A 27,971-nucleotide genomic window follows, 5' to 3' on the forward strand; every position below is an offset into this window, starting at 1 on the left:
GGGGACTCTTCTGCATTGCTCTCTCTGATAACATCAGTAGCATTTCTTTAACACTTTCAAAATGTCCAGTATCCCACATAACTCTCACATGCACAGGACAAGGCACCTGTCTCTGAGGTAGGTCCTGAGGTAGAGCTTGCCTGAAGAATACTTGCTATGCTTAGCATGCTTAGGATGTGAATTCAGTCCCTCAGACCACACAGATGTGCGTGCCCGCACACACACATACACACACACACACACACACACAGATATACAGACACACAGACACACACTCACATACACATACACACACAGACACTCACACACACAGACACACTCACACACACAGACACACCCACTCACACATACAGGTACACACTCACACACACATACAGATACACACTCACACACACAGACACATACTCACACACACACATTGACAGACACACATAGACACACACAGACACACACTCACACACACACACATTGACAGACACACATAGACACACACAGACACACACTCACACACAGAGATCTATACACACACAGACACACACACAGATCTATACACACACTCATGCACACACACACTCACACACACAGACACATACACTCTCACACACAGACACACACAGATACATACACTCCCGCACACACACACAGATATACAGACACACAGACACACACTCACATACACATACACACACAGACACTCACACACACACAGACACACTCACACACAGAGACACACCCACTCACACATACAGATACACACTCACACACACAGACACACACTCACACACACACACTGACAGACACACATAGACACACACAGACACACACACACAGAGATCTATACACACACAGATCTATACACACACTCACACACAGACACATACACTCTCACACACAGACACACACAGATACATACACTCATGCACACACACAGACACACACAGATACACACAGAGAGACACAGTCACACAGACACACACACATACACAGTTTATTTCTGAGGCATGGATTTGGAGCCACTAATGAGACAAAGGGTAGGTTTCCAGTGTGTCACCTTCTACCCCCTTTGCCATGATGCCAGATGAAACTTCTGTATAAAGCCTTCCCCTTGAGACCTTTGTTCAACCTTCCAAGGAAACAAAAACAAAACAGACAGCCACAAACATCACTCTCCATCAGTTTTATTCCCATGATTCATCGCTTTAACCTTTCCGACCTGTGGTGCACAGCCTTGTACTGTACTTACCTGTCCTAGGCCCTCCATGGTGGAACTGCTAGATAGCCAGGCGTGTTTGCTCCTATGTACACTCCAGAGAGACCTGCTAGTGCCTCACACGTAATACATTGTTGGTAGGACTTAACAGTCTCTTTCCTTACTGAACAAGTTGGAATTGGGTTTGTTTTCCAGCAACTATAAATCTGAAGCCTGTTTGGTGTTTGCTTGTTTGTCTGTTTGTTTTTAGTCTGTTTTTGATTTGGCAGCTGTACCCATCACTTCTAAATGTGGGCTGAAGAACTCGATAAGCATTTAGAACTAACGTCTAATTTAATTCAGTTACATGCTTTAATTGTTTTCTCACCCTGTTTTTAATAACGGTTCTGAAATGCTTTAACCTCCCTTCTTGCCCACCACCCACCAGAGGGAAAGAAAGGTTGTTAGGATACAGAGGAAGTGGACCTGTTTAGAAATGGCTCTTTGGAACAAATCCCTTCTGAGTTGTCAGGAAATCAGCAGTTCGGTTCACAGATCAGCTTGAGCCACTCGCAAACACTTCATGGATACACCAGCAGTCCTGTTCAGTAGCGTCTCAATAGCAGCAGTGATAGCAAGGCCTAGCAGGAATAGCAAGGCCTCAGGCTCAAGTCAGCAGGAGGGCCAACAGGGATGCCAGGAGAAGTTCTTTGCTGTGCCTCTCTCGGTGAAGACACGAGACAAAGAAGTGTTGCATAGGTTACTCTATAAGCAAGCCCCTCTCACAGTCCCTTGAGTCCTGTTTATACTCCCTCCAGACCTCACATGTCCTCCACGGGTCTTGCCTCAGCACATGAATCTGTCTTAGCAAAACTCCACATGAGTCTGTACCAGCTGCCATCACCCTGCCAATTGGCCTGGGTCCGCAGAAGTAGCAATAAGCCGCCAGAAATTTTCTGGTGTGTTTCTCTCTATGGAGTCCTGACAAATGGAGGTCAACAGCACACATAATGTGAACCGGTACATGTGTGTTATTAGTGAAGAATCCTTCATCAGGTGTCCTTCCCTTGTAGAGGGCCGCAATAACATTCGCCACCACTAGATGGCACTGGCTTCCACTGCGCCCCACGTGGAAGGCCAGGATAGCCTCCGCCATTACAAGATGGCGCTAGCCTTTGCCGCGCCAGCCGACTCCCTTTCAGGAAGTTATCGGTGTGCGCATGTGCAAGAGTGCCTTCGTGCCAGGTCTTTGCCCACTCCGGGGCGTGCCTTATGAGATCATGGGTAAGCAACCAATCAGGTGTGGATGCGCCGCGCTAGGGTGTATATAAGCGCACCATGTTGGCGCGCCGAGGCTTCTCCTTAAGATTAAAATAAAAGTTTGGTCACAGCAAGGATTTCTATGTCCCCGCGTGTTTCTTGCCGACGAGAGGTCGAGCGTGGGACATTCCCTGTGCTTGCTTTAGCATCCTTTCACCTGTGTCCGCTTCAGGAAAACACTCCTTCACATGTTTGCTTTTGGAAAAACATCATACAACACAACTGGTTTTCCAAAGAAACCAGAAGTGTCCTTTTTATTATTAAGCTGTTTTTGTTTATCTCTTCCCCTCCCTTTCCCTCCTCCTCTTCTTCCTCCTCTTCTTCCTCCTCTTCTTCCTCCTCTTCTTCCTCCTCTTCCTCCTCTTCCTCTTCTTCCTCTTCTTCCTCTTCTTCCTCTTCTTCCTCTTCCTCCTCCTCCTCTTCCTCCTCCTCTTCCTCCTCCTCCTCCTCCTCCTCCTCCTCCTCCTCCTCCTCCTCCTCCTCCTCTTCTTCTTCTTCTTCTTCTTCTTCTTCTTCTTCTTCTTCTTCTTGACATGGCCTTTCTAGGGAGCCCTGGTTGTCTTGGAACTTGCTATGTAGAACAGAATGTTCTGGAACTCCCAGAGATCCACATGCCTCTACCTCTCTGGTGCTAGGACTAAAGGCATGTGCCACAAACTCCCCGAATTTATGTTTTGATTGATTTGACCAGTTTAACTCTATTTGCACATTCAGAGAAGCTTATTACAATCTTTCTAATGAATTCAAGCATAAATAATTGCCAGCAGCTGAGTGTTGTTTCAATGCTGGCTGATATAATTCTAGCCCTAATAATATATTTGTTTATCCTATAAATGTTCATTAAGTGCCTACTGGGAATGGAGCTCTGCTCTTGGCGTTGGCATAGGATGAAAAGGACTGGTGGTTGCTGCCCAGTGGTGTTGACATTGTAGCAAAGGTGGAAACGGAGAGATACACAGTGAATCAGGAGTCAGTAAGCCTGTGCCACAGCACTTGGCAATACTAATGTGACTTAATTGAAGACTGTAAAAGTTTTAAAATAATGGCTGGAGAGATGGCTCAGTGGTTAAGAGCATCTGTCACTCTTCCAGAGGACCAGTTTGATTCCCAGCACCCACACAGCAGCTCGCAACCTTTGGTGACTCCAGTTCCAGGATCTGACACCCTCTTACCTCCATGGGTCTATGGAAGGAGTGCACAGACAGGGACACATTCAGACAAAACATCACACACACACACACACAGACACACTCATATTCACACACTTACACACACACACTAACATATACACACATACACACACAGAGACACACACTCACACATACACACACTCTCACAAATAAACACACTCACACACACTGACACACTCATACACCCACACACACGTTTTAAATAGTTTGCATTTAACACACTTTCCAGTATCCTGTCCCCTGCCACTGTGTTAGGGATGCAGAAGATGGAGGTTCTCCCCTTACTCTGAATATTCTGTTCAGTTTTCTTGACTCTATTAATTGTGGCATTGAATTTAGCACAAATCTAAGGAGATGGCTCCATAGGTAAGAGTACTTGCTGCATGGGAATAAATCCAAATCCCTAATGCCTACCATACAAATCTAGGCACAACCATACATGTATTCAGCCCTGGTGTTGTGGGTAACAGGGGCTCAAGGATGGCTGATGCTTGTGGCCTTCCAGGCTAGCTCCAGGTTCAATGACAAACTCTACATCAGGAAATAAGATGGAGAGTGGTAGAGTAGGACACCCAATATCCTTTCTGACTTCTGCAGGTTCAGGAGTATATGCAACCCCCTCCCCCGATGTGCTCTCATGCATGCCCATGCGCGCACACACACACACACACACACACACACACACACACACACACTCACACTTCACAGATAGACAGACACATAAAAATATGACAGATTTAACTACTTAAAACAGCAGTCATGTTATGAGTTCATGATTCTGTTGGTTAGAAGTTCAGAGAGATCTGGTGGGATTCTCTACTGAGGGGTTTACAAGGCCGAGGTCCAGGATTAACTGCCTGAGCTCTGTTGACAGAATACATTTTTTTTTCAGTTGTAAGGCTGAGGTGCCTGTTTTCTGGCTTGGTCCAAGGACCTTCCTCAGCCCTTTAAAGGGATGCTGACGTTTACCCTCTGCTCCAATCAAGGCAACGGTGGCACATGAGCCCCTTCTCATTCTGTGAGTCTGTGACTTCTGCCAGCCAGTTTCAAGTTTCCAAGCCCCAATGTTTAGATGAGAGTTGCCAGGGGTATCTTTACACCCTAAGTCAAGTGAACCCCAGACTGTAACACAGTCGCAGGAAGATGATCTCATCACATTATAGGGTCTGGTATGCCTGGTGCCTGCCAAGCTTAGGGGACTGAGCTGTGGTGGAACACAGTTGGACCAAGGCCAAAGGCTAATGATCTCTGGCCTTGTAATTCTCTCTAACTGGGGGCTGGGAGCTGATGGCTTCTGGAAACTTAACACTTTCTTAATTATTCTGTGACTGAAAACCACTGGCTTTTGGTGATTGATACACTGTTCATAGGGGGTCAGGGATTAGGTAAAGGATTTATGTCTAGAGCTCCTGGCCAGGTGAGAGACTTGGAGCTTGTTGTTTCTCTGTGAACCAGGGAGGAAAAGAGAAGTTACTCACATAGACAACACACACACCGGATGAAGCAGAAACTGCCTACACACCCCTTTTTATTGCTTAGTTCTCTATGTAAGGATTACCTCACAGATAAAATGTTACAAAGAAAGGAAAAGAATTAAAATCCTTCACCCAGGCAAATATGTACAAACATACACATACTCATGCACATACACATTGTACTTGGGTCTGACCACCCATTTCAACTACTCCACACATGTTCATGCACAGACAAACAGATATATACATGTATACATTTGGTGGGTGGGGCCAAGCCCAAATGCATGCATGGATGGATGTGGCACAGCCCCTCAAACCACCACCTTATTTCTATTCTCTGGCCTTTTTATAGACAGACTTTTTTTTAGAAAATTACTTCATAGATAACATGTTATACAAAAGAGGAGTTACAGAAGGATGTCGATATTAAGTTCAAAGCAGTGTTTCATTCTGTAAGCTCATTATAAGTTCAGAGCAACAGTTTCTCATGTCCTCCCTTTATCATAGTGCACACCTGGGACTTCATCCTTGGATCTGACCTAGAGTGAATGTTTTTTGTTGATCACAAATTTGTCCCAAGTCTAATTTCTCTTTTTATTGTAATTATGAAAGATCATTGTATTATATAGCCTTTTTTAAAGATTTATTTATTTATTATATATAAGTACACTGTAGCTGTCTTCAGACACACCAGAAGAGGGCATTGGATCTCTTTACAGATGGTTGTGAGCCACCATGTGGTTGCTGGGAATTGAACTCATGACCTCTGGAAGAGCAGTCGGGGGCTCTTAACCACTGAGCCATCTCTCCAGCCCTTATATAGCCTTTTTGTGCCCACACAGAAATTCTAGACCCCTGTCATCGATAAAGGTTGTACAATCAATTAGATTCATTTACTTAAAGGAATTAAGGTCTTCGTAAAAAATTTGAGTTGAAATGCCACAGAAACCATTCTAATATTGTGTTATCCCTCTCCCTCATATCTTAGACTTATAAAATATCATCTTTAAAAAATATTTATTTTTATTTTTATGTGTATGATGTTTTGCCTGCATGCATATCTGTGTACGATGTGCATGCCTGGTGCTTGAGGAAGCCAGAAGAGAGTGTGGGATGCCCTAAGACTGAAGTTATAGATGGTTAGGAGCTTTCATGTGGGTGCTGGAAATTGAAACTGGGTCTTACGAAAGAGCTGCCAGTGCTCTTTACCTCTGAGCCCAAATACCATCTTCTTAAGTAAACAAAACAAATGTTAGTAACAGACACACTGGCCATCTTTGTGATGTTGATCTTGGTTGTCAACCTGATTAGATCTAATATAAACTAAGAGACAGGCCTCTGGGTAGGCCAGTAAGAGTATTTCCTGAAAGGATTAGCTGTGAGAAGGAAGCCCTACCCTTCCAACACTGAGAGTGAGAAGTACCTTCGAGCAGTAGCCCATATATAAGGAGGTCCTTCAGTTCCTAGAAAAAGTTATTGCTGGGGCTGGAAAGATGGGTCCACAGTCAATAACACCTGCTGGGCAATCATGGAATTGGGGTTTGTACTCTAGTACCCATGTAAGAAGCCAGACATCTGATGTATGCCTGTAACCTGGAGCTCTGTTAAGGACACAGGCAGGAGGATCTATCTAGCCAAAAAACCTGTGAGTACCAAGTTCAGGGAGAGACCCTGCTGCAAGAGAATAGTCCGAGAGTTATAGAGATCGCTGACTTCCCCATGTACCAGAAGGTGCACACATGCACAAAAACAAGTGTGGACATGCTATATAGATACACACAGACACACAGACACACACACGGAGACAGACAGACAGACAGACAGACAGACAGACAGACAGACAGACAGACAAGGCACCTTTACCCACTGGGCCATCTTCCCAGCTCTTCTGTCCACATCTAACTGGCATTTCATGACTTCATCAGCAGAATATATATAGACACAGATATAATTGGTGGATATCTGAAAATCCCCACAATGCCTGCCAATTTTACACACCCATTTCTAGCTCATGTGTAGGGAAGGATATGGGAGCTGCTGGTTTTGTTTAAATTCTCTGCTCTTACTGTTGACTATTTGGTGTGACAGCTCCATTTTTACTGGGTAATGACTATTTAAGACCCATTTTCTCTACTTTCCTACATAAAAGTCATAAAATTGGTGTCATTGTTGCTGCAATGAAATCATTTATGACGGCAAGGCAGAAAAATGTATGATTTTTAGGTTTTGAGAGCATTTATCTTTGGCAGATGTATAATAGACACATGACTTAAGCTGTCAAAATACAATTCATTAAATGAGATTAGTTAAATTCTTGTTAACCTACATATTTTACTTAGAAGTTTGGAGAATAGAGTTAATGAAGCAAGTACCTTTGCTCTCTGAAAATGTGATCTCTCTGACGTGTGGCCGTAAGCCCACAACCACCACCTAATCCAGAATCACATGCTACAGCTTATTTCAAACAAGGATTCCTGAGCCCACCCAAAGTTATCAAACCAACCAGGACCTTTTTGGCTATATACAATGATAACACCAATATACACCATGTCTTATGAGGAAGATAATTTAATGAGTCAGATTCTGTGGATCATGAATTACACAAGAAAGCCCAGTCTTCTTTATTTTCTCCCTTGCTGCCATCAATGGCATCAACTTCATTTCACAGAATTTATTCTGTAGAACCTCCATGCAGGGGCTGGGGTTGGGTAAGAGAGGGAGAAAGGGAGGGAAAGGGAGGAGAGCTTGTTCTCACAAGTTCTCTATGCAAAGAAGCATTCTCCCTTAGGAGTTCTGAAAATATCTCTCTTATCTCTTGCTAGTCTGAGTTGGATCAAGCCCCCAGCTCTAAATTAATCACTGTGGGTAAAAGATGAATTTTCATTGATTGGCCATAAGTAGCATGCCCGCATTTGACATGAGGCATGGAGACTCCTCCTCCTCCTCCTCCTCCTCCTCCTCCTCCTCCTCTCCCTCCTCCTCCTCCTCCTCCTCCTCTCCCTCCTCCTCCTCCTCCTCCTTCTTCTTTTAACAAATTCCATTATTTATTTATTTATTTTGAGGTTAGACAAGTTTATTGCAAATGATTACAGCAATAATGACTGCTTCAGACAAATGCACATTGAGGGTAAATATAATGCATTGTAAATAATTATCACATTCAAACAAAATTCATTAATCATAAAAGAAAAGAAAAACAGAATTATGGTATACTAAGGAAAAGCATCTCAGGATTTAAAAAAAAATATCCATGATGAAATAAGCAAAACAGCAATATCACAACAGATAAATATGATAAAGGAGAAACAAGTAGAAATTCTAGATTTTTAAGAGTACAATTTGCAAAATGAAACCTCTTCTACACAGACTTGGAAGATCTCAGATTGTAGTATAATGAATCTGTGAACCCGAAATGACCTTATCGGAAATAACCCAGGTCTAAAAGGAGGAAGTAAAAAAGCGAGGAAGTGTGACTGATCTAGTTAGGCTCAAGGGCAGCTTTTAAGAAATATACCCCATGGATACAGCCTTGGCTCAGTGGGTAAGAGCACTCATTGTTCAACCATGAGGACCTGAGTTCAGGGCCCAGGATCCATGTAAAAAGCATGGAGACTTTTTTTCCTAAAACACCTTTTCCCTGCATCAGAGGAGAACGACGAAACAGGAGGGGATGGAGGAGAAGGAGAAACAGCCAATGGGAAGATGCCATGGTACCCACTGTTCTCGGACTCTTCAGCCGCTCAGGCAGAGCACGCACACGCTCAAAGATCAGGATGGGAAGCATCCATGTTTATTTTGTCAACATTCACAAAATCAAGGGGTGGACTCAGCCTAGATGTCCGTTAAAAGACAAATGAATAAAACATTATGGTATGCATACAGGAAGGGGTTTTGTTTAGCTTGAAGAATTAAATTTTGTCCCTTGCAGGAAAGTGAGTGGGACTGAAAATCATCCTGTTAAGTGAAATTATGCATGAGCTTGCAAGGTTTTCAATCTCCCAGCGTCTTCTTCAGCTTCCTTCTTCAATGTGTTGACATTTTCGTTATAAAGGTCTTTTACTTCCTTGGTTTTGTTAATTCTAGGATATTTATTTCTTCCTTCCCCTCTTTCTTCTCTTTTCCTTTCTTCGTTCCCTCCATCCCTCTCTCCCTCCCCATCTCTCTCCCTTCCTTTTTCTATAGTTGTGAATGGGACTATTTCCCTGGTTCTCTCTCAGCATGCTTATCATTAGTATTTGGAAGGTTACTGCTTTTTAAACATGGATTTTGCATAAATCCACACTTTGCTTAAAATGTGTGTCATCCTCTTGAGGAAGTTTAGGATGTCTTATCTATAGAATCGTATTATCTGCAAGTAAATATACTTTGGCTTCTTTCCTTTCTCTTTTGTTTCCTAGTTTTATTAGACTAGACTTTGAAGAGTAAGAGTGGATAGAGTAGAAAATCTTATCTTGTCCCTGATTTTAATGGAAATGCTGAGTGTCCCACCCCAGTCAGTATAATGTTGGTTTAAGTTTGTCATAGATAGCCTTTATTGTGTTGATACATGTTCCCTCTATTCCTGGTCTCCTAGGGACTTTTATCCTGAAGAAATATATGTTAAACTTTGTCAAAAAGACTTTAGTCTACCTATTGAGATAGCCATGTCATATCAGTATTTAGCTTGTATACAGTGCTCTGCGCTTATTGATTTGCATGTGTTAAACCATTCCTTGATCTCTAACATAATGACAACTTGATCATGGTGATTGATGCGCTGTTGGATTTGGTTTGCATTTTAATGAGAACTTCTCCATCTATGTTCATCAGGGAGATTGATACATGGCACTTTTTGTAGTGTCTTTGTCTGGTTTGGGTCTCTAGGTAATGCTGGCTTCATAAAAAAGAAGTTTTGTGCTTTTCTGTTTCATAGACAGAATTTGAGAAACATTGTTGTTCTTCATTTTTTAAATACCTCTGTGCATGTGTGTGTGTGTGTGTGTGTGTGTGTACATGCATGTGTATATGTGTGGTTGTGTGTGTGTGTGCATGTGTGCATGCATGCATACATGTAAGCATGCATGCAGGTCCTTAAGAAGTTTCAGATACCCTGGAGCTGGAGTTACAGGCAATGGTAAAGCACCTGCATAGGTGCTGGGGGCTAACTCAAGACCCCTCTCTCTGTAGGAGTTGTGTGAGCTCTGCTTGCCAACCCTTTGCTCTTTAAATGTCTGGTAGACTTCAGCAGTGACTCCAGCTTGGACTGTCTTGGTGGGGAGATGTTTTAGTTGTCACTTCAATCACATTGCTTGCTATATGCTTGTCTAATTAATTTATCTTGTTTAGTTTAATTTTGATAGAAAAACCGTTTATTTCTAGATTTAGTGGAATATACATTTTAAAAGTATGTATGTCCCATGGTTCTCTGAATTTCGTTGGCATCTGTTAGTTTCATTAATTTGAAGTTTTTCCTCTCTCCTTTTGCTTAGTTTGGGTAGAAGTTTGCTTCTCTCATTTACCTGTTCAATAAACCAAATCTTTGTCTCACAGATTTCTTTCTCGTATTATAAATTTCCATCTCATTAAAATTTTCCTCGACTTTAATTACATCTTTCCATCTACTGGGTTGATTTGTTACTGTTTTTGAAGATCTTAAGATGCATTATTATTTGTTTGAGAGCAGATCTTTTAAACGTAAGCTTCCCTCTTAAGACTGCTGCCGTGGAGCCCACAGATTGTGGTGCTGTGCTTTTGTTATTATTTGATTCTGAGAAAGGTTTTCAAATGCCCTCCCTGCTTCGTTTGATGGAGCACTCATCATTGAGCAGTGCGTTGTTTAATCACAGGCATTTCTGTGCGTTCTGTGGTTTCTCTTGCTGCTGATTTCTAGTTTTATCCCATTCTAACAGAAAGAATATCAAAATTGCTTCAACTTTTATATTTTTGTTGGTACATGCTTTATGTCTTATTATTCTGTATTTTAAAAAGTTCCGTAAGCTTCCTTAAAAGAATATGAAGTTTGTGGTGTTTGGATGGACTCTTCCTAGACGTTTATTGGATCCATGTGAGTGACAATATCATCGAATTCATATTTCTCCCTCAATATTTGACAGAATGACCTGGCTTTTGGTGAGTATACTGAAGTCACTCACCATTACTGCGTTGGGTTAAATCTATGATTCCTGCATTTGGTGTGTATATGTTTAAAACTGTAATGTCCCCTCAGTAGATTGCTCTCTTAATTACCGCAAAGTGACCTTCTTTGTGTCTTTTGACTAAAAGTGGTTTGACGTCTATTTTTCAGATATTAGAACAGTGAACTCTTGTTCCCTAGTTCTCTTTGCCTGGAGAACTTCTTCCTGTCCTGTGAGGCCAAGATCACTCCAAGTTTTGATGTTGAGGTGTGTTTCTTGGATGTGACAAGTTCTTCTGGATCCATTCTTCCCAGCAGCCCTGGGAACTCAGTTACTCAACTTTCCTAAGTCTGTTTCAAACCAAATCTACCAACCTGTGTCTTTTAGGCAAAGAGACAAGATCAATATTTGGAATCTTTATAGAGAGATCTATATTAACTACCCGTCATTGTCATTTTGCTGATTTTTGTAGTGTTTTGTGTTTTCCTTGTCCTCAGTTGCTTAATTATTGTCCTTGCATGATTTATTCTCTTCTATGACATCACGGCATGTTTTTATTTCTGGATTCCTTCAAGTGCCTTCGGTAGTGGCTGCTAGTGGTTATGACTTCCATCTGCCTGCTTTTATTATGGAAAGTCTTCTTCCTTAATCACGCCATCATTTTCCTGGGCTTTGAGAGCTTAAAATACATCACTCCAAGTCCTCCTGGCTGGTTAGGTTTTTTTGTTGAGAAGCCAATTGTTATTCCAGTGGCCGTGCCTTTCCATGCGACTTGTTTCTCTACAGCTTTCTGTATGCTTTCTCTGTCTATTTCGTGCTTAAACTTAAATATAACACCAAAAGGTTATTTTTTGCTCTTGTCTGTTTAACAATCTGTTACTTGTGCATCTCTTGCCCCCCATTTGGGGGATTTTTCTGCTAAGTTCACAAGGTGTATGTACTCATATGTGCATCAAAACAACACATTATATATCTTAAAATATATAATTATCTCTCAGCCTTGCCTCAATAAATTATTTTTTAATAGAACTGGAGAGTGAAAAGATGACTCTGGACAAACAGTATACCGGCTGTGACCTCTTACGTCTCTGAGCTATAGAATGGAAACAAGCCTTTCCTACAACAATACCTGTTAAAACGGAACTCTGAAGAGAATAAGAGTGCCAATCAGCTAGAAGTGCTTAGCCTGTGGTACCCAGCGGTGCCCATTAACTGGCAGTTATTAAAATGCACCATAGTTCACAAAGTCCTTTTGTATGTTTCTCATTTTTCTTCACAACACCCATTCATGTATACGGAAATTAACTCAGAGAGTAATTTTTCCAAAGCCACATAGACTAGTTAAAAATTGCAAAAGATAGGGGCTGGGGATTTAGCTCAGTGATAGAGCGCTTACCTAGGAAGCGCAAGGCCCTGGGTTCGGACGTAAAGTCAATTTTTCGCAGCCCGTTATTTCCAGTGCATGGAGTTAAAAATCCACAGGCATCCATCCTTTCTAACTCCAAACAAGGAAGTTCAGTGATTGGTAAAGGTTGTTAGAACAATAACACAGATATAATTAAGATAATTTACTTAACTAGAGTCATGTCTTGAAACAAGTTGTATCCATCAAAACTTAACTACCTGAACGTTTTGGGGTAAATTAAGATAAAACTGAGAAACTTGTGTTTGTGGAGTGTGCACATATGTATGTATGTGGAGTGTGTGTGTACCTGTATGTGTGCAGAGCATGTATAGGTGTGTGTGTGTCATGTGTGTATGTGGCATGTATGTATGTGGTATGTCTGTATGTGGCATATGTACATGTAGTATGTGCATATGTGGTATGTGTGTATGTGGTATGTATATATGTGGCATGTGTGTATGTAGTATATATGTTCTTGTGGAGTGTGTGTGGTAGTGTATATGTGTTTGTAAAGTATGTGTGTGTTCATATACATGCGTACACATGTTGAAAACAACAGGGATCTATTTAAAGGCAAATGCTGGAAAAGGCATTCAACATGGATTTAAACAAGGTAAGGATTTAATTGAAGAGCAAAACTAGAAATGCAAATACAAGCGGGCAGAGCTGCCATAGCAAGCTCAGTTTCAGCAGCATTCCAAACTCCTGCTCCAGACTACCACGGGCTTCATTGATCGGAATTAAATCGCATGCTCATCACAGCTAAATGGGAGTCCGGGGAAGAATCCAGTTTTAATTGAGCATCTCTAACAAGACAAGAGGAAGAAATAGCAATGGCTGCCTAATTGATTTGTCTTCATGTTTTAAGCTACCTTAGACTATTTATTTTTATAAAATTACTTGCAAACAGGCACATTCTGTACAGGGTGCTTCTGATTTGTCATTTATTTTAAAGTCGTTTTTTAATCTCTTGCAAGTAAAAAAGTATAAAATTGGGTTTAAGATTTAGAAGTTATTAATACATACAGGTGAGACAATTAGAATCATACACACGGTATTCAAGAAGAACCCTTTACTGGGTATAGGTAATATATGTATATAGGTATACACTTGTACACACACATACACATATACTCACACACACATCCCTTTAGGAGTGTCTAAAGAAAGTAACCGAAATCAACTTGAGGACAGTTACAGCCATCTCAACATTTTCTGCTGTTAATATTTTCATATTGATCATTTCATATTGATCATTTTCAATTGGATCATTTCTCCATAGCATTAGCACATATCAGATGTAGTCAAATGTAATTTGCTTTAGCCGTAAATGCAAACTCCTGTGAAAATGTCTTAAAAAACATCCCAAAAGTGGAGGAGTAATTTAGCTTCTGGACTTGTCAGAGCCTTTAGATCCGTCTCCATCCCTTTGATGAATGTAGTTTGCCTACACTTGGGAGAGTAAGGTTAAATATGGAGCCATTTAGATGAGGCCCACCAATTTGGAGGAGCACTTTCATAATTGAGGTATCATCTTAGCGCCACCAGTCACACATAACTATTCAGATATGAAACCAACTTAGTACCTGTTCTACGGAACGGTATAAATATAGACCACTTCCAGCTTTATGGAAGGTTCTTCTGATGGCCTTGTTCTTACAATTAAGATGCTTAAGAGGCAATACCAGGGTGGTGTATACCTGTTATCCTGATGTTTGGGAAGCAGAGACAGGGAAATTAACATATGTTTGGTAATCATGTTGGTCTTCATAGTGAGTTCTGGAGCAGTTTGGGCTATGAAGCAAGACTTGTTTCCAAAATGAATTAATAAACTTGAAAATTAAAAATCATCAATACTAGGATCAGATCCCCTACATGAGTGTAACCTATCATGCAGGATATTTTTCTCATTCCTCTTTGGGAACAGTAGTGCCTTTACAAGCCTCGTTACAGTAACGTCTTGCTTGGTTAATCTGAGCTTATCCAGTTACCTCAACAGCGCACTGCAGATAGTATGCTCCCTGCAGGTGGGGCTTCAAGGAGTAATTAGACATGGGGCTTTCCCTCTTCTCCAGGAATTTATTGTGGAACAAATAACAAAGACACAATGTCGTCTGTGAATACCAAGTAAATATGTACAATATGTTCTGGGAGCAGAAAAGAAAAAAAATGACTCTAATTAGGGCATTCTGAAAATCCTTCTTTGCAAAGAATTCAGGTGAATGCCAGAGCAGGGGGTTTGGAGTTTTATTGTAAAGGCTTTGAAAGGCTATTGAGGTATTTTTAAACAAAGGACCGGCAAAGAATTATATATATATATGTATATATATATATATTTTTTTGAGGCCATTCTGGTGGCAATTAGAGTAGGTAAGAAACTGAAGGTAAGACCCAAGGCAGACAAAGTGTAAGCTTTAAGATGCTGAGGGCATTGAGATCATGGCAAGGGGCATCCAGTTTAAAACTGCTAAGCCTGGTGATCACTGCTGCATTCCTCAGTCTTAGATCTGTGCAACAATGTATACTTTGTAAAAATTCCATCCTCTCTTTGTTCTGACTTGCTGCACTAAGTCTTTCTAAACAGTTTTATACATTTGAATCATATTTCTGTATTCTACAGCTCACCCAAAGGTCCCCCCCACACAGGTGAATATGGCCAGCGCAGTTCAATTCATCTACTACAAACGTGACTTTTTGTCACTCTTCCAACTCTGTCCTTCCCATCCCTGCATCCTCTGACCTCTGTCCCTAAGTCATCACTAACCCACTCTCTACTACCACAGACGTCTGTTTCATACATTTGTATTATCCTTTTCCACATAACATAGTCTGGTCATATTCTTTCCCCTGCCCCTACTCCTCCCAGATCCTCTCCATCTTCTTACCCCGCACCCCAAACTTCACATTTTTTTTCTTTCATGATTGTTACACCAGTTGACGCTGTCTAAGGAACGAGTCTGTGTACAGTTTTGGCTTTTGTTTTTAATAAAAGTTAGAACTGCTGTATCATTATGTGGGTGTGTGAAAACAGAAGCCCTTATTGGAGACAGCCTAAAGGTCCTGAACAGGGTCTTAGAGAACATCTCTGTCGAATAGCACCTCCACTGCTTGTTTGCGTCATTTTGAGGGCAGTGCGTCCTACTTTCTTCTGTAATGAAATAGATTGGATACTTTTCTTCTCCAAAAAGTTAGTCATTGTACCCAAGGACGTATGCCAACATGGTTAAAAGAAGTACATTTATCAACTTCACTGTTTCAGGACCAGTACTAAATAGGAATATGAAGAAAAAAAAAAAGGCGCTTTCTTTAAAAAATCTGTCCCAAGGCTCACTAGATCAAGGCGCTGCCTGCCGGGCTTCACACCTGAGCTCGGTACCTCAGGGACTCACAGGACAGAATGAGGGAACTGACTCATGCTGCCTTCTGACCACCACGTGTGCAAGGAAGCACACATGACACATTCGTGTGACAGAACCTTAAAAGTAAGACAAAGTAAGGCACGCATTTAAAATAGACCACATGATCATAATGATTGGCTAGGACCTGATCTTAAATGCTCTTTCAGAACCAATCTTGCTGTTGTCCAGTGCATTACTGTTCCTGTGTGTAATTAGGGGGTGCTCCGTCAAATTTCCCATTGCCTTCCAACTCTAGCCCTGACAGTCCTCTCTGGAAATAACGTCTCTAAATCCATCTCACTGCCCCGCAACCTCGCAACCTCGCTCCTCCTTAGGTCTTTCACCTTCCTAAATTCAGATGCAAAACCTGATTAGTCCGGTTACATCTGGACTTAGGAAGATCCCCACTTCTTCCAAGGCTAACGTTTGTTCTTGACCGTTGAACTTGGTGTCGCTGCAAAGCTTCTTCCGCATACAGAACAGCCAGAACTGACTCCCCCAACCCCCAGATCCAGCGGACACACAAAGTTTTTTGTTGACAGCTGCCTTACAAGGCTCCACATTCCTGCAGAGTTATCTTTCTAGCTTACCAAGAGCACCCCCATCTACCTCCCAGTCCCACAGGAGGCATGAAAGAGACTTTAGGTGGTAAATTGAGAAGCATGCATTTAGTAGGGAGTGGAAACGAATTCACCGTGTTGCTTATCTTTCCTGTATAGAACTCCAATGGGCTTGTTTCAGTTGGCTTATCTCATCTGAGGCAGCAGAAATGAACATTTCTGAGTTGCCAGTGTTTTGCCAATATCTAAATATTTTTGTTCTATTGAATGTGACTAGATGTACAGACACACTTTTATTTTGTCTCACACGCGGAAAGTGAGAGCATAAGGCATGCGATCCAGCTCGTTTCTGATCCAAGTATTTTAATAGCAAATCACTAAATTTAGTTGAAGACAATAGGAAAGATAACACGGCACCATTTCAGGATTCATCCTGCCAGTCTAGACCCAGCAGCTCGGTATATCTTGAAATATATTTAAAATAAAGTGTTAGCTTCGCAATATTTGTTACCAGTTTTCAGCATGCTGACCTGCTCAAAGAAAACAGATGTCTCTGAGACAGTCCAGAGATTTAAGAAGAGAGGTCTAAAAACAAAAATTCAAGGAAAAGGAAACAGAATGAGATGCTGCAAAGTAGTGCCTATGTCATTTGGCTGTAAAGATTACCAGGATTGAAATTCCTGGCTACTTTATGATACTTGTTCCACACTTTTTTTTTTTTTTTCTTTTTTTCGGAGCTGGGGACTGAACCCAGGGCCTTCCGCTTGCGAGGCAAGCGCTCTACCACTGAGCTAAATCCCCAACCCCCACACTTTTTGTTAGTAAAGAAATGTTGGTGACAGCAATTATATTAAAACTGCAAAGACTTTCCCATAAATAAAAGCAAAATTTATCATTCCCAAATATTAAAACTGCAAAGACTTCCCCATAAATAAAAGCAAAGGTTATCATTCCCAAAGCAATACAGTAGGCACTGTCCTATTCCCTCCATTACTTGCTTTAATTCTGGGTTTGAAAACAAGCCTCTTGCCATGAAGAACTGTAACTATTTAGTTCTGCCAGATTCCGAATTATGTAAAGTGACATTCTCCAAATCCCCTTTGAGTTTGTTTCAGAAGATATTCATGCTTCTTGTATTTGGATCTGAGCATTCTTGGATTAGAAAATTCACTTCTCCATGAATAAAATAACGAAGTCTCAGCTAAAAATCCGAAGACCTCAGTGTCGAGAAATTCTCTATTTTAAGTAAGTGGCACAGTGAACACTTCCTCCCTCCCTTCTCCTCCATCAGCAGGTGTCTCTGCCATTCCAGCAGACTGATAAAAGGAAAAAAGGAGGGGGCGAGGAGAAAGGAAATTGTCTACGTCGTTGGGTGGTGGAGGTGGCGATATTTTAACATCTCGGCTTAAAGTAATTCAGTTTTAACGTTCTTACCCAGAATTTATTACGAGCTTTATTACGGATTACTCAGCATTTTGGATATGTCCATCTGTAACTTATAAACGGAAGGGGACAAGGGATTAGAGGGAACGAAAGATGGGGGTGGGGAAGAGAGCAAAATGTAGGCGCGTGGGCACGGAAGGGAGAGGCGGATTTGGCAGTCATGAGGGACCGTGGCTCAGAAATGGAAAGTGTGGCCTGGCCGTCCTGCCCTGGTGTATGTGTGGGAGGGGAGCATGGTGCCGCATTGTCCTCTCCCGACCCCAAGCTCCTCTCCTGTAGGACGAGGCTATGACAGGACGCATGGGGAATGGGCTAATCTTAAGGGGGCTCAGGGAAGCAGTCTCCCTGGCACCGGAGGACCCGCAGGAAACGGAAGGTCAAGGGGCAGACGTGACCCCGAGGAGTTTAAAGGTCAAGGGCCACCAGTTGGGTCAGAGGTCCCCGGCTCATCCGCCACAACAGGTGAAGGGAAGGCTAGGGTTAGTATCCGCGTCTCATTCCTTACAGGCCCGTCGCCCTCCCGAGTCGAGGCCCGCCCACGACAACCCGCAACCAACATGGCGGCCGGGTGCCCCCACCTCCCGCCCCGCGCCCTCTCCTCAGCGGTCCTCGCGCGTGACGCGGGGCCGCGGTCGGAGCCCCGGACGACCTGCGGGAGCCGCGCGCGGCCGAGGGCGCGAGCCGGGCGCGCGCAGGGGCGGTGGAGCCTGGCGGCCGGCCCGGGGCGCGCGCGGTGGGCTGCGGGCACGCGCGCCGACATCCGGGCGCGCGGGCGCGCGGGCGGGGGCGGAGCGGCGGCGGCGGTTGGAAGGAGCCCTCTCGCGGCCGCCGCAGCAGCAGCGCCCGCCCCGGCTGCAGTCCGGCCGCCGCCGCCGCCGCCGCCGCCGCCGCCTCGCGCCTCAGCCGCCCGGCCAGACATGAGTGAGGCGGCTCGGGATCTCTCGCCCGGAGCGCCGCCGGCGGTGGCCGCGGCCGCCTCTGAGGAGAGGAAGGGGAAAGAGCCCGAGCGCGAGAAGCTGCCGCCCATCGTGACGGCCGGCGCAGCCGCGGTAGGTGCGGCGGGGGCCTGGGGGCTCCCGGGCGGCGGGTGAAGGCAGCCTGGAGAGGGGACCCCGAGGAAGTCGCGCCTCGAGGGCAAGGGCTACCACTAGGGAACCGCACCTTCCACGCTCGGGGAGTGTGTGGTTCGCTGCCCAAAGCGGGGAGTTCATTTTCAGGGGTCTGACTCCCGACTTTCTCCAGAGGATTGGCATCCTCTGTTGGATGAGCATAGGTGTCAGTTTGGCTTCAGTGAGGCTTTCACAGAGGGAAAACCTGCCTGTGGGCGCAGAGGCAGCGCTTCCCTTCGCTTTTGCCGTCCTTTCTCCCCTTACAGTCTCGGGCGAGTTTCCGCCTAATTCTGACCTTTTCTTTGCTATCGGGGTAGTGGGAGGCAGATGCGTGCCTGGATGCTTTGATTTTTTTCATATGGCACTGACATGTGACTTCAAGGAGAGAGGCTTTTTCTTCTTTTCAAACTCGGCTAGCTAAGCTTTACCGGGGCAATTTCCCAGCTGGATTTTGCAAGGGTTATTTGGAAGGCGCTCTCAGCCTTCAAACTCCATACTGCCAAATGATGTCATGGGACATCATCCCCGCTTTCCCTCCGCCCCTGTTTGTACTTAGTGGTTGTGAGTCTGGTTGCTTTATAATTAACCTCTGGTTTTGACGTTTTTATTTGACATACTATTTAGATACTTTGGGCAAGTTTGCTTTCATGTATTTAAAGATTATGACTTGTCAAGACACCTGTACGTGACAAAATAGTAAAAGTTTAGGGAATATTATACATTTTTAAAATTTCTTTTTGCAATTAGTTTGTAGAAGCCGCCCTCCTAGATGACTAAGAACTTACTAAAATATCCCACTCTTCTTTATAAAGTCTTAGTATCAGAATAATGTTATGATTTGATAGGTTTTTCAAAAATGTCTGAAGCCTGTAATAACTGGAAATTGTTAAAGACAACTCTTTTATCCCAATCAGTGCAGCAAATTGTGGACAGCAATGACACACACTTAAAAGCATAGCTACAACTGACTGGTAAATTGCAGCTGTGGTTAGGGATTACCTTGGGAGATGCTCTGAAGCAGTTTGTCATTCGTGTTGTACTCTGTTGGTGCCCAGGGTCTTCAGAGCTTATTATGTAGAACTTCTTAATGCCAGTGTGGTTTCCTTGTTTCAAGTCCGTGTATGTGTCTAGTGTGTGTAAACGTGTAAGTGTGGGTGTATGTGTATGGAGGTCAGGGGAAACCTCTGGTGTCAGTCCTCACCCCATGCTCCCAGCAGTTTTTTTCCTAAGGTGGTTATTAAGGGGGAAAATGTATCATCTGCTTTTAGAGGCAATTTTATGAATGAGTTTAGTTTCTAACACCAAGTATCTTTTCCCAAATTATATGTAGTAAAGAATATGTTATATATAATTAATAATGTCTATTACTTATTATATATTATTTATTATATATTATATATAATTTCAGTGTAACTGAAAGAGAAATTTGGAACTTACAGAAGCTGATACAATGTAGATGGAAGTCTAACATTTGTTATCTGAAGCCCATAGGTCTTAGTAATTTCAAGTTTTTCAGATTTTAAGAAAGTAATCTTTTTAAGTATTACCACATGTAATTGCCTACAGTGAAGTCCTGGCCAATTTCCCAGTATCAGTAGTATTTAAAATTGTAGACAATGCATTGTCTATTCTGTTAAATAGAATAAGGTTAAAAAACTGTTACTAAGCCTTATGCCATTTCAAGTCACATTCACATTTTTGCTAACAAATGAATTGCAAAGACATTTTTTTCAGGATTGTGGACTAGTCAAAAAGACTATAGTTTAAGAAAATTTTAAATCTTTAAGTAAACATTGAGGATAAAAACAATTTAGAAAACTTGGGATTCTGAGGCAGTTACTGGTGGTGCCTTAAAATGTCTTTTGACATTGATACTGCTGTTGGATTTTTTCAATGAACTTTTAAGAGAACAGTGCAAGCATGTATGCGTATTTTTCAAGAGAATTTTCAGAGCTGAAAATTTGAGGCATCACAATAAAAGGCCTAAGGAAAAAAATTTGCTAACATCTGAAGATCAGGAAAGCAAGAGCATCTGAGATGATCGAATTCTCCCGTGAAGTGGGGAAGGCTTAACAGAATATGGTGGGCAGGGAAAGACAGTTTATGGCCTCCTAGTTTATTTTTAGACTCAGTAGAGCTTAAGCAGAACTCAAAGTTTGTTCAGTATCCTAATTGACATTGGTAACTTTGGGGCTTTTAGTGATTCTTTTTGCCCCAATTAATAGCTCCATCTTTCCATTTTGAGTTTATATTTAAATTCAAGTGGCCCTGTCATCATGGCTTATTCAGAAAAATCAGTGTGACATGGTTATGACGGTGTAGAAACAAGTGAGAGTGACAGCTCACTGAAATGAAGAGGCCAGGTTATTCTAATCCTAAATAAGGGTAAAAGGTTTAAGCTAGATTCGGAATGTTTAAAGAGGGATGCCAGGATGGGAGAGAGAGTGCTAGAAACTGATAAATTCTGATACTACCTTTATGCCAAGTTCCATTTAGATTCCTGACACAGGTCTCAAAGGAGACTGACCATAGAGTTACTTTGGTAGGTAGAATATTGGTTCTGACTGACATCCCTCCCTAAGATACCAGTTTTTAATTTTTGATGCACAGTAAAATCAACTGGGAAACACTTTGATGGCCCAAATACAAGCTTTTTAAATCAGAATTTCTGAGAACGGAGAGGTATTTTTCTTTTAATTCCTTGGTATAACTAAGAGTAAACACCAATGCTGTATGTACTGAATTAAAAGTTATGAGCGAGGGTTGGGGATTTAGTTCAGTGGTAGAGCGCGTGCCTAGCAAGCACAAGGCCCTGGGTTCGGTCCTCAGCTCTGGGGAAAAAAAAAGAAAAAAAGCTATGAGCACAGCTCCACAATCCGTTTTAAAACTACACTCTCACCCCAAATCTGTTTAGGAGTAGCTGTTAAAGTGGTTCTATGTGGACTACATGAGGCTCAAGAGGAAGGACAACCCAAGTGCGGATGCTTGAGTCCTTCTTAAGGCCGGGGTGGGGGGGGGGGGGAGGACAAAAATATTCATAGGAGGGGATATGGAGACAAAGTTTGGAGCAGAGACTGAAGCAATGGCCATTCAGAGCCTGCCCCACCTGTGGATACAGTCCATATATATATACAGCCACCAAAACTAGATAAGATTGATGAAGCTAAGAAGTGCGTGCTGACAGGAGCCTGATATAGCTGTCTCCTGAGAGACACAGCCAGAACATGTCAAATACAGAGGTGAATGCTAGCAGCAAACCATTGAACTAAGAATGGGGTCCCCATTGGAGGAGTTAGAGAAAGGATTGAAGGAGCTGAAGGGGCTTGCAACCCCATAAGAACAACAATATCAACCAACTGAAGCTCCCAGGGACTAAACCAGCATCCAAAGAGTACACATGGACAAACCCATGGTTCCAGCTGCATATGTAGCAGAGGAAGGCCTTGTTGGTCACCAATGGGAGGAGAAGCCTTTGGTCCTGCCAAAGCTGGACACCCCCTCCCCATTGTAGGGAAATGTCAGGGTGGGGAGGTGGGAAGGGAGTGTGGTTGGGGAGGGGAAAAACCATTATAGAAGAAGGGGAGAGGGATGGGATAGGGGGCTTATGTCGGGGGAAACCAGGAAAAGGAATAACATTTGAAATGTAAATAAAAATATCCAATAATAATTAAAAAGAAAAAGAAAGATGGGGGCAGGAGGTTACTGAAAGGAATGGCTGTTAAAGTGGCTCAGTGAGAGATGCTCAAGAAGCCCCAGATTCTGGAAATGAGAATCCTGACTTCACTACGGTTGGCAGATTGAAATGGAGACAAATGCATAAATTAGTGACTTAATAAAAATATTAGAAAACAGGTAAATAAAGGAGAAGATACACAAAAGAAAGGCAGAATTAATTGTGGCAAGTAAGGACAAGTTTTTTTTGTTTTTTTGTTTTTTTTGGTTCTTTTTTTCGGAGCTGGGGACCGAACCCAGGGCCTTGCGCTTCCTAGGTAAGCGCTCTACCACTGAGCTAAATCCCCAGCCCCGTAAGGACAAGTTTTTATTGCTTCCTTCAGTATTTAATGAGTTGAACAGGAAAGAGGGATTCTCCATGGAATGGAATATACCAGCGAATAAAATAGGTTCAAAAAAGATAAATTATATAAACTAGGGAGGTGAAAGTCAGTTTAAACTCTGTGTGTGCACATGTGTGAGTTTGCATGTGCATGTGTGTGCGTATGTATTTTGCTGAGGATCAAAGTCAGGGCTTTGTGCATATATATTCTACCACTGAGATACATCTCCATGCCTAGTTTAAAATTCAAAGGGAAGTTTGCCCACAAATAGAAGGTTAGGAACTGTGTCAAGTAGGTAGAAGAGTTTAAGGGAAAACTCTTAAGGCGTATGCAGAGGACAAGAATGACGGTTTGTGTTGTGTGTAAATGGGCTTGCTGGAACCTCTGGACCAAGATGGAACTACCAGTTTCTGAACATACGTCATGCTTAGCTTGGTACTCACTTGGGTAGAAAATACAGACAAGGCTTAACTAGACTATCCTAACTTGGGTGATTCAGGGCTGATGGATAAAGAACAAATCAGTACGTAAAAGCCGCAATAATTGTAATGTCCCTAGTTACACAGGACCAGTTCCACTTTAAACAGAGGGTACTTAAAAATTCGAAAACATTAGGGGAAATGGGAAATTGGCTTTCTGTTTAATTGGCAAATGTTCAGGGGGTTGTGTAGTTGTATGTACATGTCTATGGACCTGAGTCTTTATAGAGTTTATATACGATTCAGAAAAGATAGTTGGTAAAATCTTATTTCTTTTTGTTAATTGATCTCAATAAACATCCCACTGGAACTCCAAAAAAAATAATAAATAAATAAATAAATAAAAGCACAATAAGCTACAGAAACAGTTTTGTAATATGGAGATGATGAGTGTGCGCAGAACTGTGAAGAAAGGTCTTGAAGTAAAGTTGAAGGAATGATAGAATCTGAATGAGCAAAATAAAATATGTAAACAGTGGGGAAAATAACTTGAGAGGCCTTAAAGGGAAAAATAAACTAGGGAACAATAAAACAAGCCCAATGGAAACATGCTGGGGACTTGTGGGAGGTATGTAAGGATGCATGGGGGCTGGAGACGGTTGGATATTTTACCCTGTGGTTAATGGGAAATCTTTGGAATTCCTTGAATAAAAGAACAACATAACAAAATTGCTGCTAGTATGTGGTTAAACTAGAGGAAGTAGGAGGAAGAAAGTGAAGGAAGGAGGTTTGTGGTTCATGCTTGAGATGATGAGCACATCCATTGGAGTGTTGAGCACAGGATAAACTGTACGGGATAGAAGAGCCACACAGTATGGAACCTAGGTGACAGGAATGAAAGATAGAAGGATTAATACAGGGGAAAAAAGACTTAGTTCCAGAGAAGGTTTCTCAGGAAGAAGAGGAGGAGGAAGAGGGAGGGAGAGGAGGAGGAGAATGGAAAGGAGAAGGCAGAAAAAGGAAGAGGAGAAGGTAAAAGAGGAGGAGAAAGAGGCATTTTTTTTAAAAGTCCAGCCAGTAGCATTTTTTAAAAAAGTGTGTGTGTGTGTGTGTGTGTGTGTGTTTCCCTAAACTCTGTACAGCTTAGCATTTTGAACAATCTTACATGTGTAACCTCTTGTGCCTTTTGTCTATTATATTCTAAATGAGGTGATGTAGGGAGAGAATGAAAAAAAAATGATGGTGAATGTATCTTATATAATTTAATAAACTAAAGTTTTTTTTTTTTTTTTTTAGTGGTCCATGCTTTCGACCTAGCACTTTAGCGAAATCTTCATCTCTTGAGCTGTAGGACAGTTGGGACTACATAGTGAGTCAGTCTGTCAGTCAGTTAGTCTGTTTGTCTCTCCTCCTAAAAAAATCATATACTTATAACATGAGTGTTGAGTACATATTCTGCACTATGCGTTTTTCATGTGTCATGTGTCATTTAGTCAGTTAATATATTCAACAAACACAACAACCCATTGTATAGATTTTTTTCCCATTTTCTGGAACAGATGTTTGAGTCAGATTCTTGTATATTACCAAAGGGTAAAATGATACTGAGGTACAAAGGTTGTTTTAAAATCTATGTTCTTTCCTCTATTCTGAGCTCTCTGTCCCTCTCTGGTGGCAAGGTGTCGCACAAAGAACCTCCACCTAAAGCAGTAATCCCAATTTGGAAAGAGGATGTGGTCCAGCAACATATTAGTTCAGTTTTTTTCCAAAGGTAGGAATATTATGTCAAGTAAATATATTCTAGAATATATGATCATTTGGTTTTAATGTTATGAATATGTAGTTAAATTCTATATAAAACAAAGCATCTGATAAAGTAAAAATAACCTCTTAAAGAGAGATTAAAATAGTACTTAAAGAGTTTTCAGTTAAGAAAAGAAGGCTGGTAGCTATATAAATACATATTCTGGATATCTAATTTTGAGTGGATCATAAAGTCTCTCAACTTTTTTTTTTTTTTGGCTGCAAGGCCAGAATGCACATCTGTTCATTTTCCCATTCATGTTTAATTCAGGATTTGGGACACAAATAATTTGACTATATTTAACAATTGGAGAAAAACATGCTTATAAATTGTGAACTAGAAAATGCCCCCAAAATGTCAATTGTGAGACCACATTGCTATTTTTAATTGTCTATAAAATGAGGAAAACAATAGTAATACCTACTCACATAATAGATATGAAATTTAAAATAATACACATGAAAAAGCTACATCTGTAGAGAGAAAGTATAAGTCAGCCAGCCCTTGCCATTCCTATTATTTTGGTACTTTTCTTAGCAGCCCTCTGTATCAAGTCTCAAGCTCTGTATCTGTTGCCTTTACCCATCCATCCCTTTCCAGTCCACACAGAATTAAATTAAGGGATGCCTTGCACTCTGAACTCCTCAATGTAAGAATTCATATGAATTTCTATTTGAAGAAGAAGAGCTTCATAGGAGATATAGTTTCGTGTTATCAAAATTAGCAATTTCTTTGTTGCATTTTAAAATTAACTTGCTTATTTTTAGAGTTGAGAAGAAAAAGATCAACAGTGGATGAATGAGGAAGTAGGTGGCACAGAGAGGCTCTGGGAAGCTTTGGTTTATGTTTTTCACCTACTTTTTTCTAGCATTACAGTTGTATGTATGGATAAAATTTTTGTTTTAAAATATTTTTGTGTCTTTTTATTATCTTCTGTGTCTGCATTTGTACACCATTTTTATGCTTGCCTGAGGGGGTGGTGAGCCTCCACGTGGTAGTAGGAATTGAACCTGGGTCTTTTATAAGAACAACAAGTTCCCTTTAACCATGAGCCAACTCTCTAGCCCTGAATAAATGTTTTACGGTGAGCCTTGTCTAGATAACTAGTTGTTTTTAAGTTGATATCTCAACATTAAGAGAGATCAGTGTGAAATAGTCAAAATATTGTTTAGGATGAATATATTTGTGCTGGGGGTGTAGCCCAGTGGTAGAGCACTTTCCTAGCATGCACAAAGTCATGTTCCACCCCCAGCACCAGGAGGTCAGCTGTGGGGATCACAGACTGGAATGAATATAGTTGAGCATATCCTTTAAATATAAAATATAAATATGAAATTTTACTAATTAGGCTGAATTGAAAAATCATTCTTGATGTTGTTATAAGAGGTACAAAAAATCAACTTGGTGTTAATTCATATGTTTTTATTAAAGAGCAACATGATTCTTAATAATTGGTTGTAGAATTGTGACCTTTTTCTAAAAGTACTTTGGATCTAGAGAGACAGCTTAGTGGTTAAGAGAACTTATTGCTCTTCCAGAGCACTGAAATTCATTTCCCAGCATCCATGTCAAATGACTCACAACTACCTATGAGTGCAGCTCCAGAGGATCTGATGCTCTCTTCTTGCCTTTGTATACCTGCACAAATGTGCTCATACCTATGCATAGACACATGCACAAACAGAAAGCCTAAAAGTATTTTGCTGCAGCTTCAGAGAGAGAGTGTGTGTGTGTTTAGGCAATGAATAAATCTCAGAGGCCTCCTTACTTCCTGATGGCCAGGGAACACTGAAGCTCTATGCCTATGGGGGTCAGTTATCAGTTGTCTCTAGATTAATTGCTTTGTGACCATTATAGTGGAAAATAATGTTATTTTGGGCTTAGAGTCTTGTTAAGAAAAAAGTGAACTATTTTCAGTGAGCCTTGTGTCAATTTAGCAATAATAAAAATTATTTCAAAGAATGTTATCTTTATTTCTTATTATCCTTTAAAAGATATGGTTCATACTAAAATTCTACTTGGTGCTGGTGCTATTTAGCTGTTTACCACTTAGGAGCAGCTGACTCCACATTTTAAAGGAAGGTTGTAAAATTAGTACTTTGGATCTAACATCTTAGCTGTGGGGAAAGAACATAAAGAGAGAACATATCTTTGCCTGGTTTCAAGACCTGAAATAGTTCTTTTATAGACTCTAAATACACTTGAGGTCTTAGGTCTCATATGATTCTGATTGTAATTAGGAGAGTTTATTTTAGAGATTGACAAAGCAAGAGATCTTAAGGATTGCTTATTTTAATTTAAAACATAAAGACACTACTCATTTGCCATAATAGCCTTAACTGAATATCTCAGGAAATCATTTACTCTTCTGTAAAAGTAGTTTTTATACCCATCATAGGTATAGGTAGTCTACCCTGATTCCTTGAGGCTGAAGGTTGGATTTTATAGACTTCTAGAAATTCAATTTAAAGTATTTTATTTCAGAGACTGT

The 27,971-nt window shown here is 41.5% G+C and overlaps 1 protein-coding gene across 7 annotated transcripts in view; it reads left to right on the forward strand.

Moving 5' to 3' along the window:
* The first annotated feature begins 18,249 nt into the window (after nt 1–18,249).
* The window catches only part of Hectd2 (HECT domain E3 ubiquitin protein ligase 2), a 68,458-nt gene continuing 58,736 nt past the window's right edge, over nt 18,250–27,971 (forward strand). For 4 of the 7 annotated variants that reach the window (XR_015628530.1, XR_015628532.1, XM_087565150.1 and 1 more), the window contains exon 1: nt 18,250–18,572. Coding sequence is in view for 4 of the 7 variants with exons in the window: in XM_087565150.1 (XP_087421276.1) it covers nt 18,327–18,572 (246 nt within the window). In the remaining 3 variants the exon portion in view is untranslated. 7 annotated transcript variants of the gene reach the window in all.

The sequence above is a fragment of the Rattus norvegicus genome, chromosome 1 (genome assembly GCF_021556685.1).
Source record: "Rattus norvegicus strain SHRSP/BbbUtx chromosome 1, alternate assembly SHRSP_T2T, whole genome shotgun sequence".
NCBI lineage: Eukaryota > Metazoa > Chordata > Mammalia > Rodentia > Muridae > Rattus > Rattus norvegicus.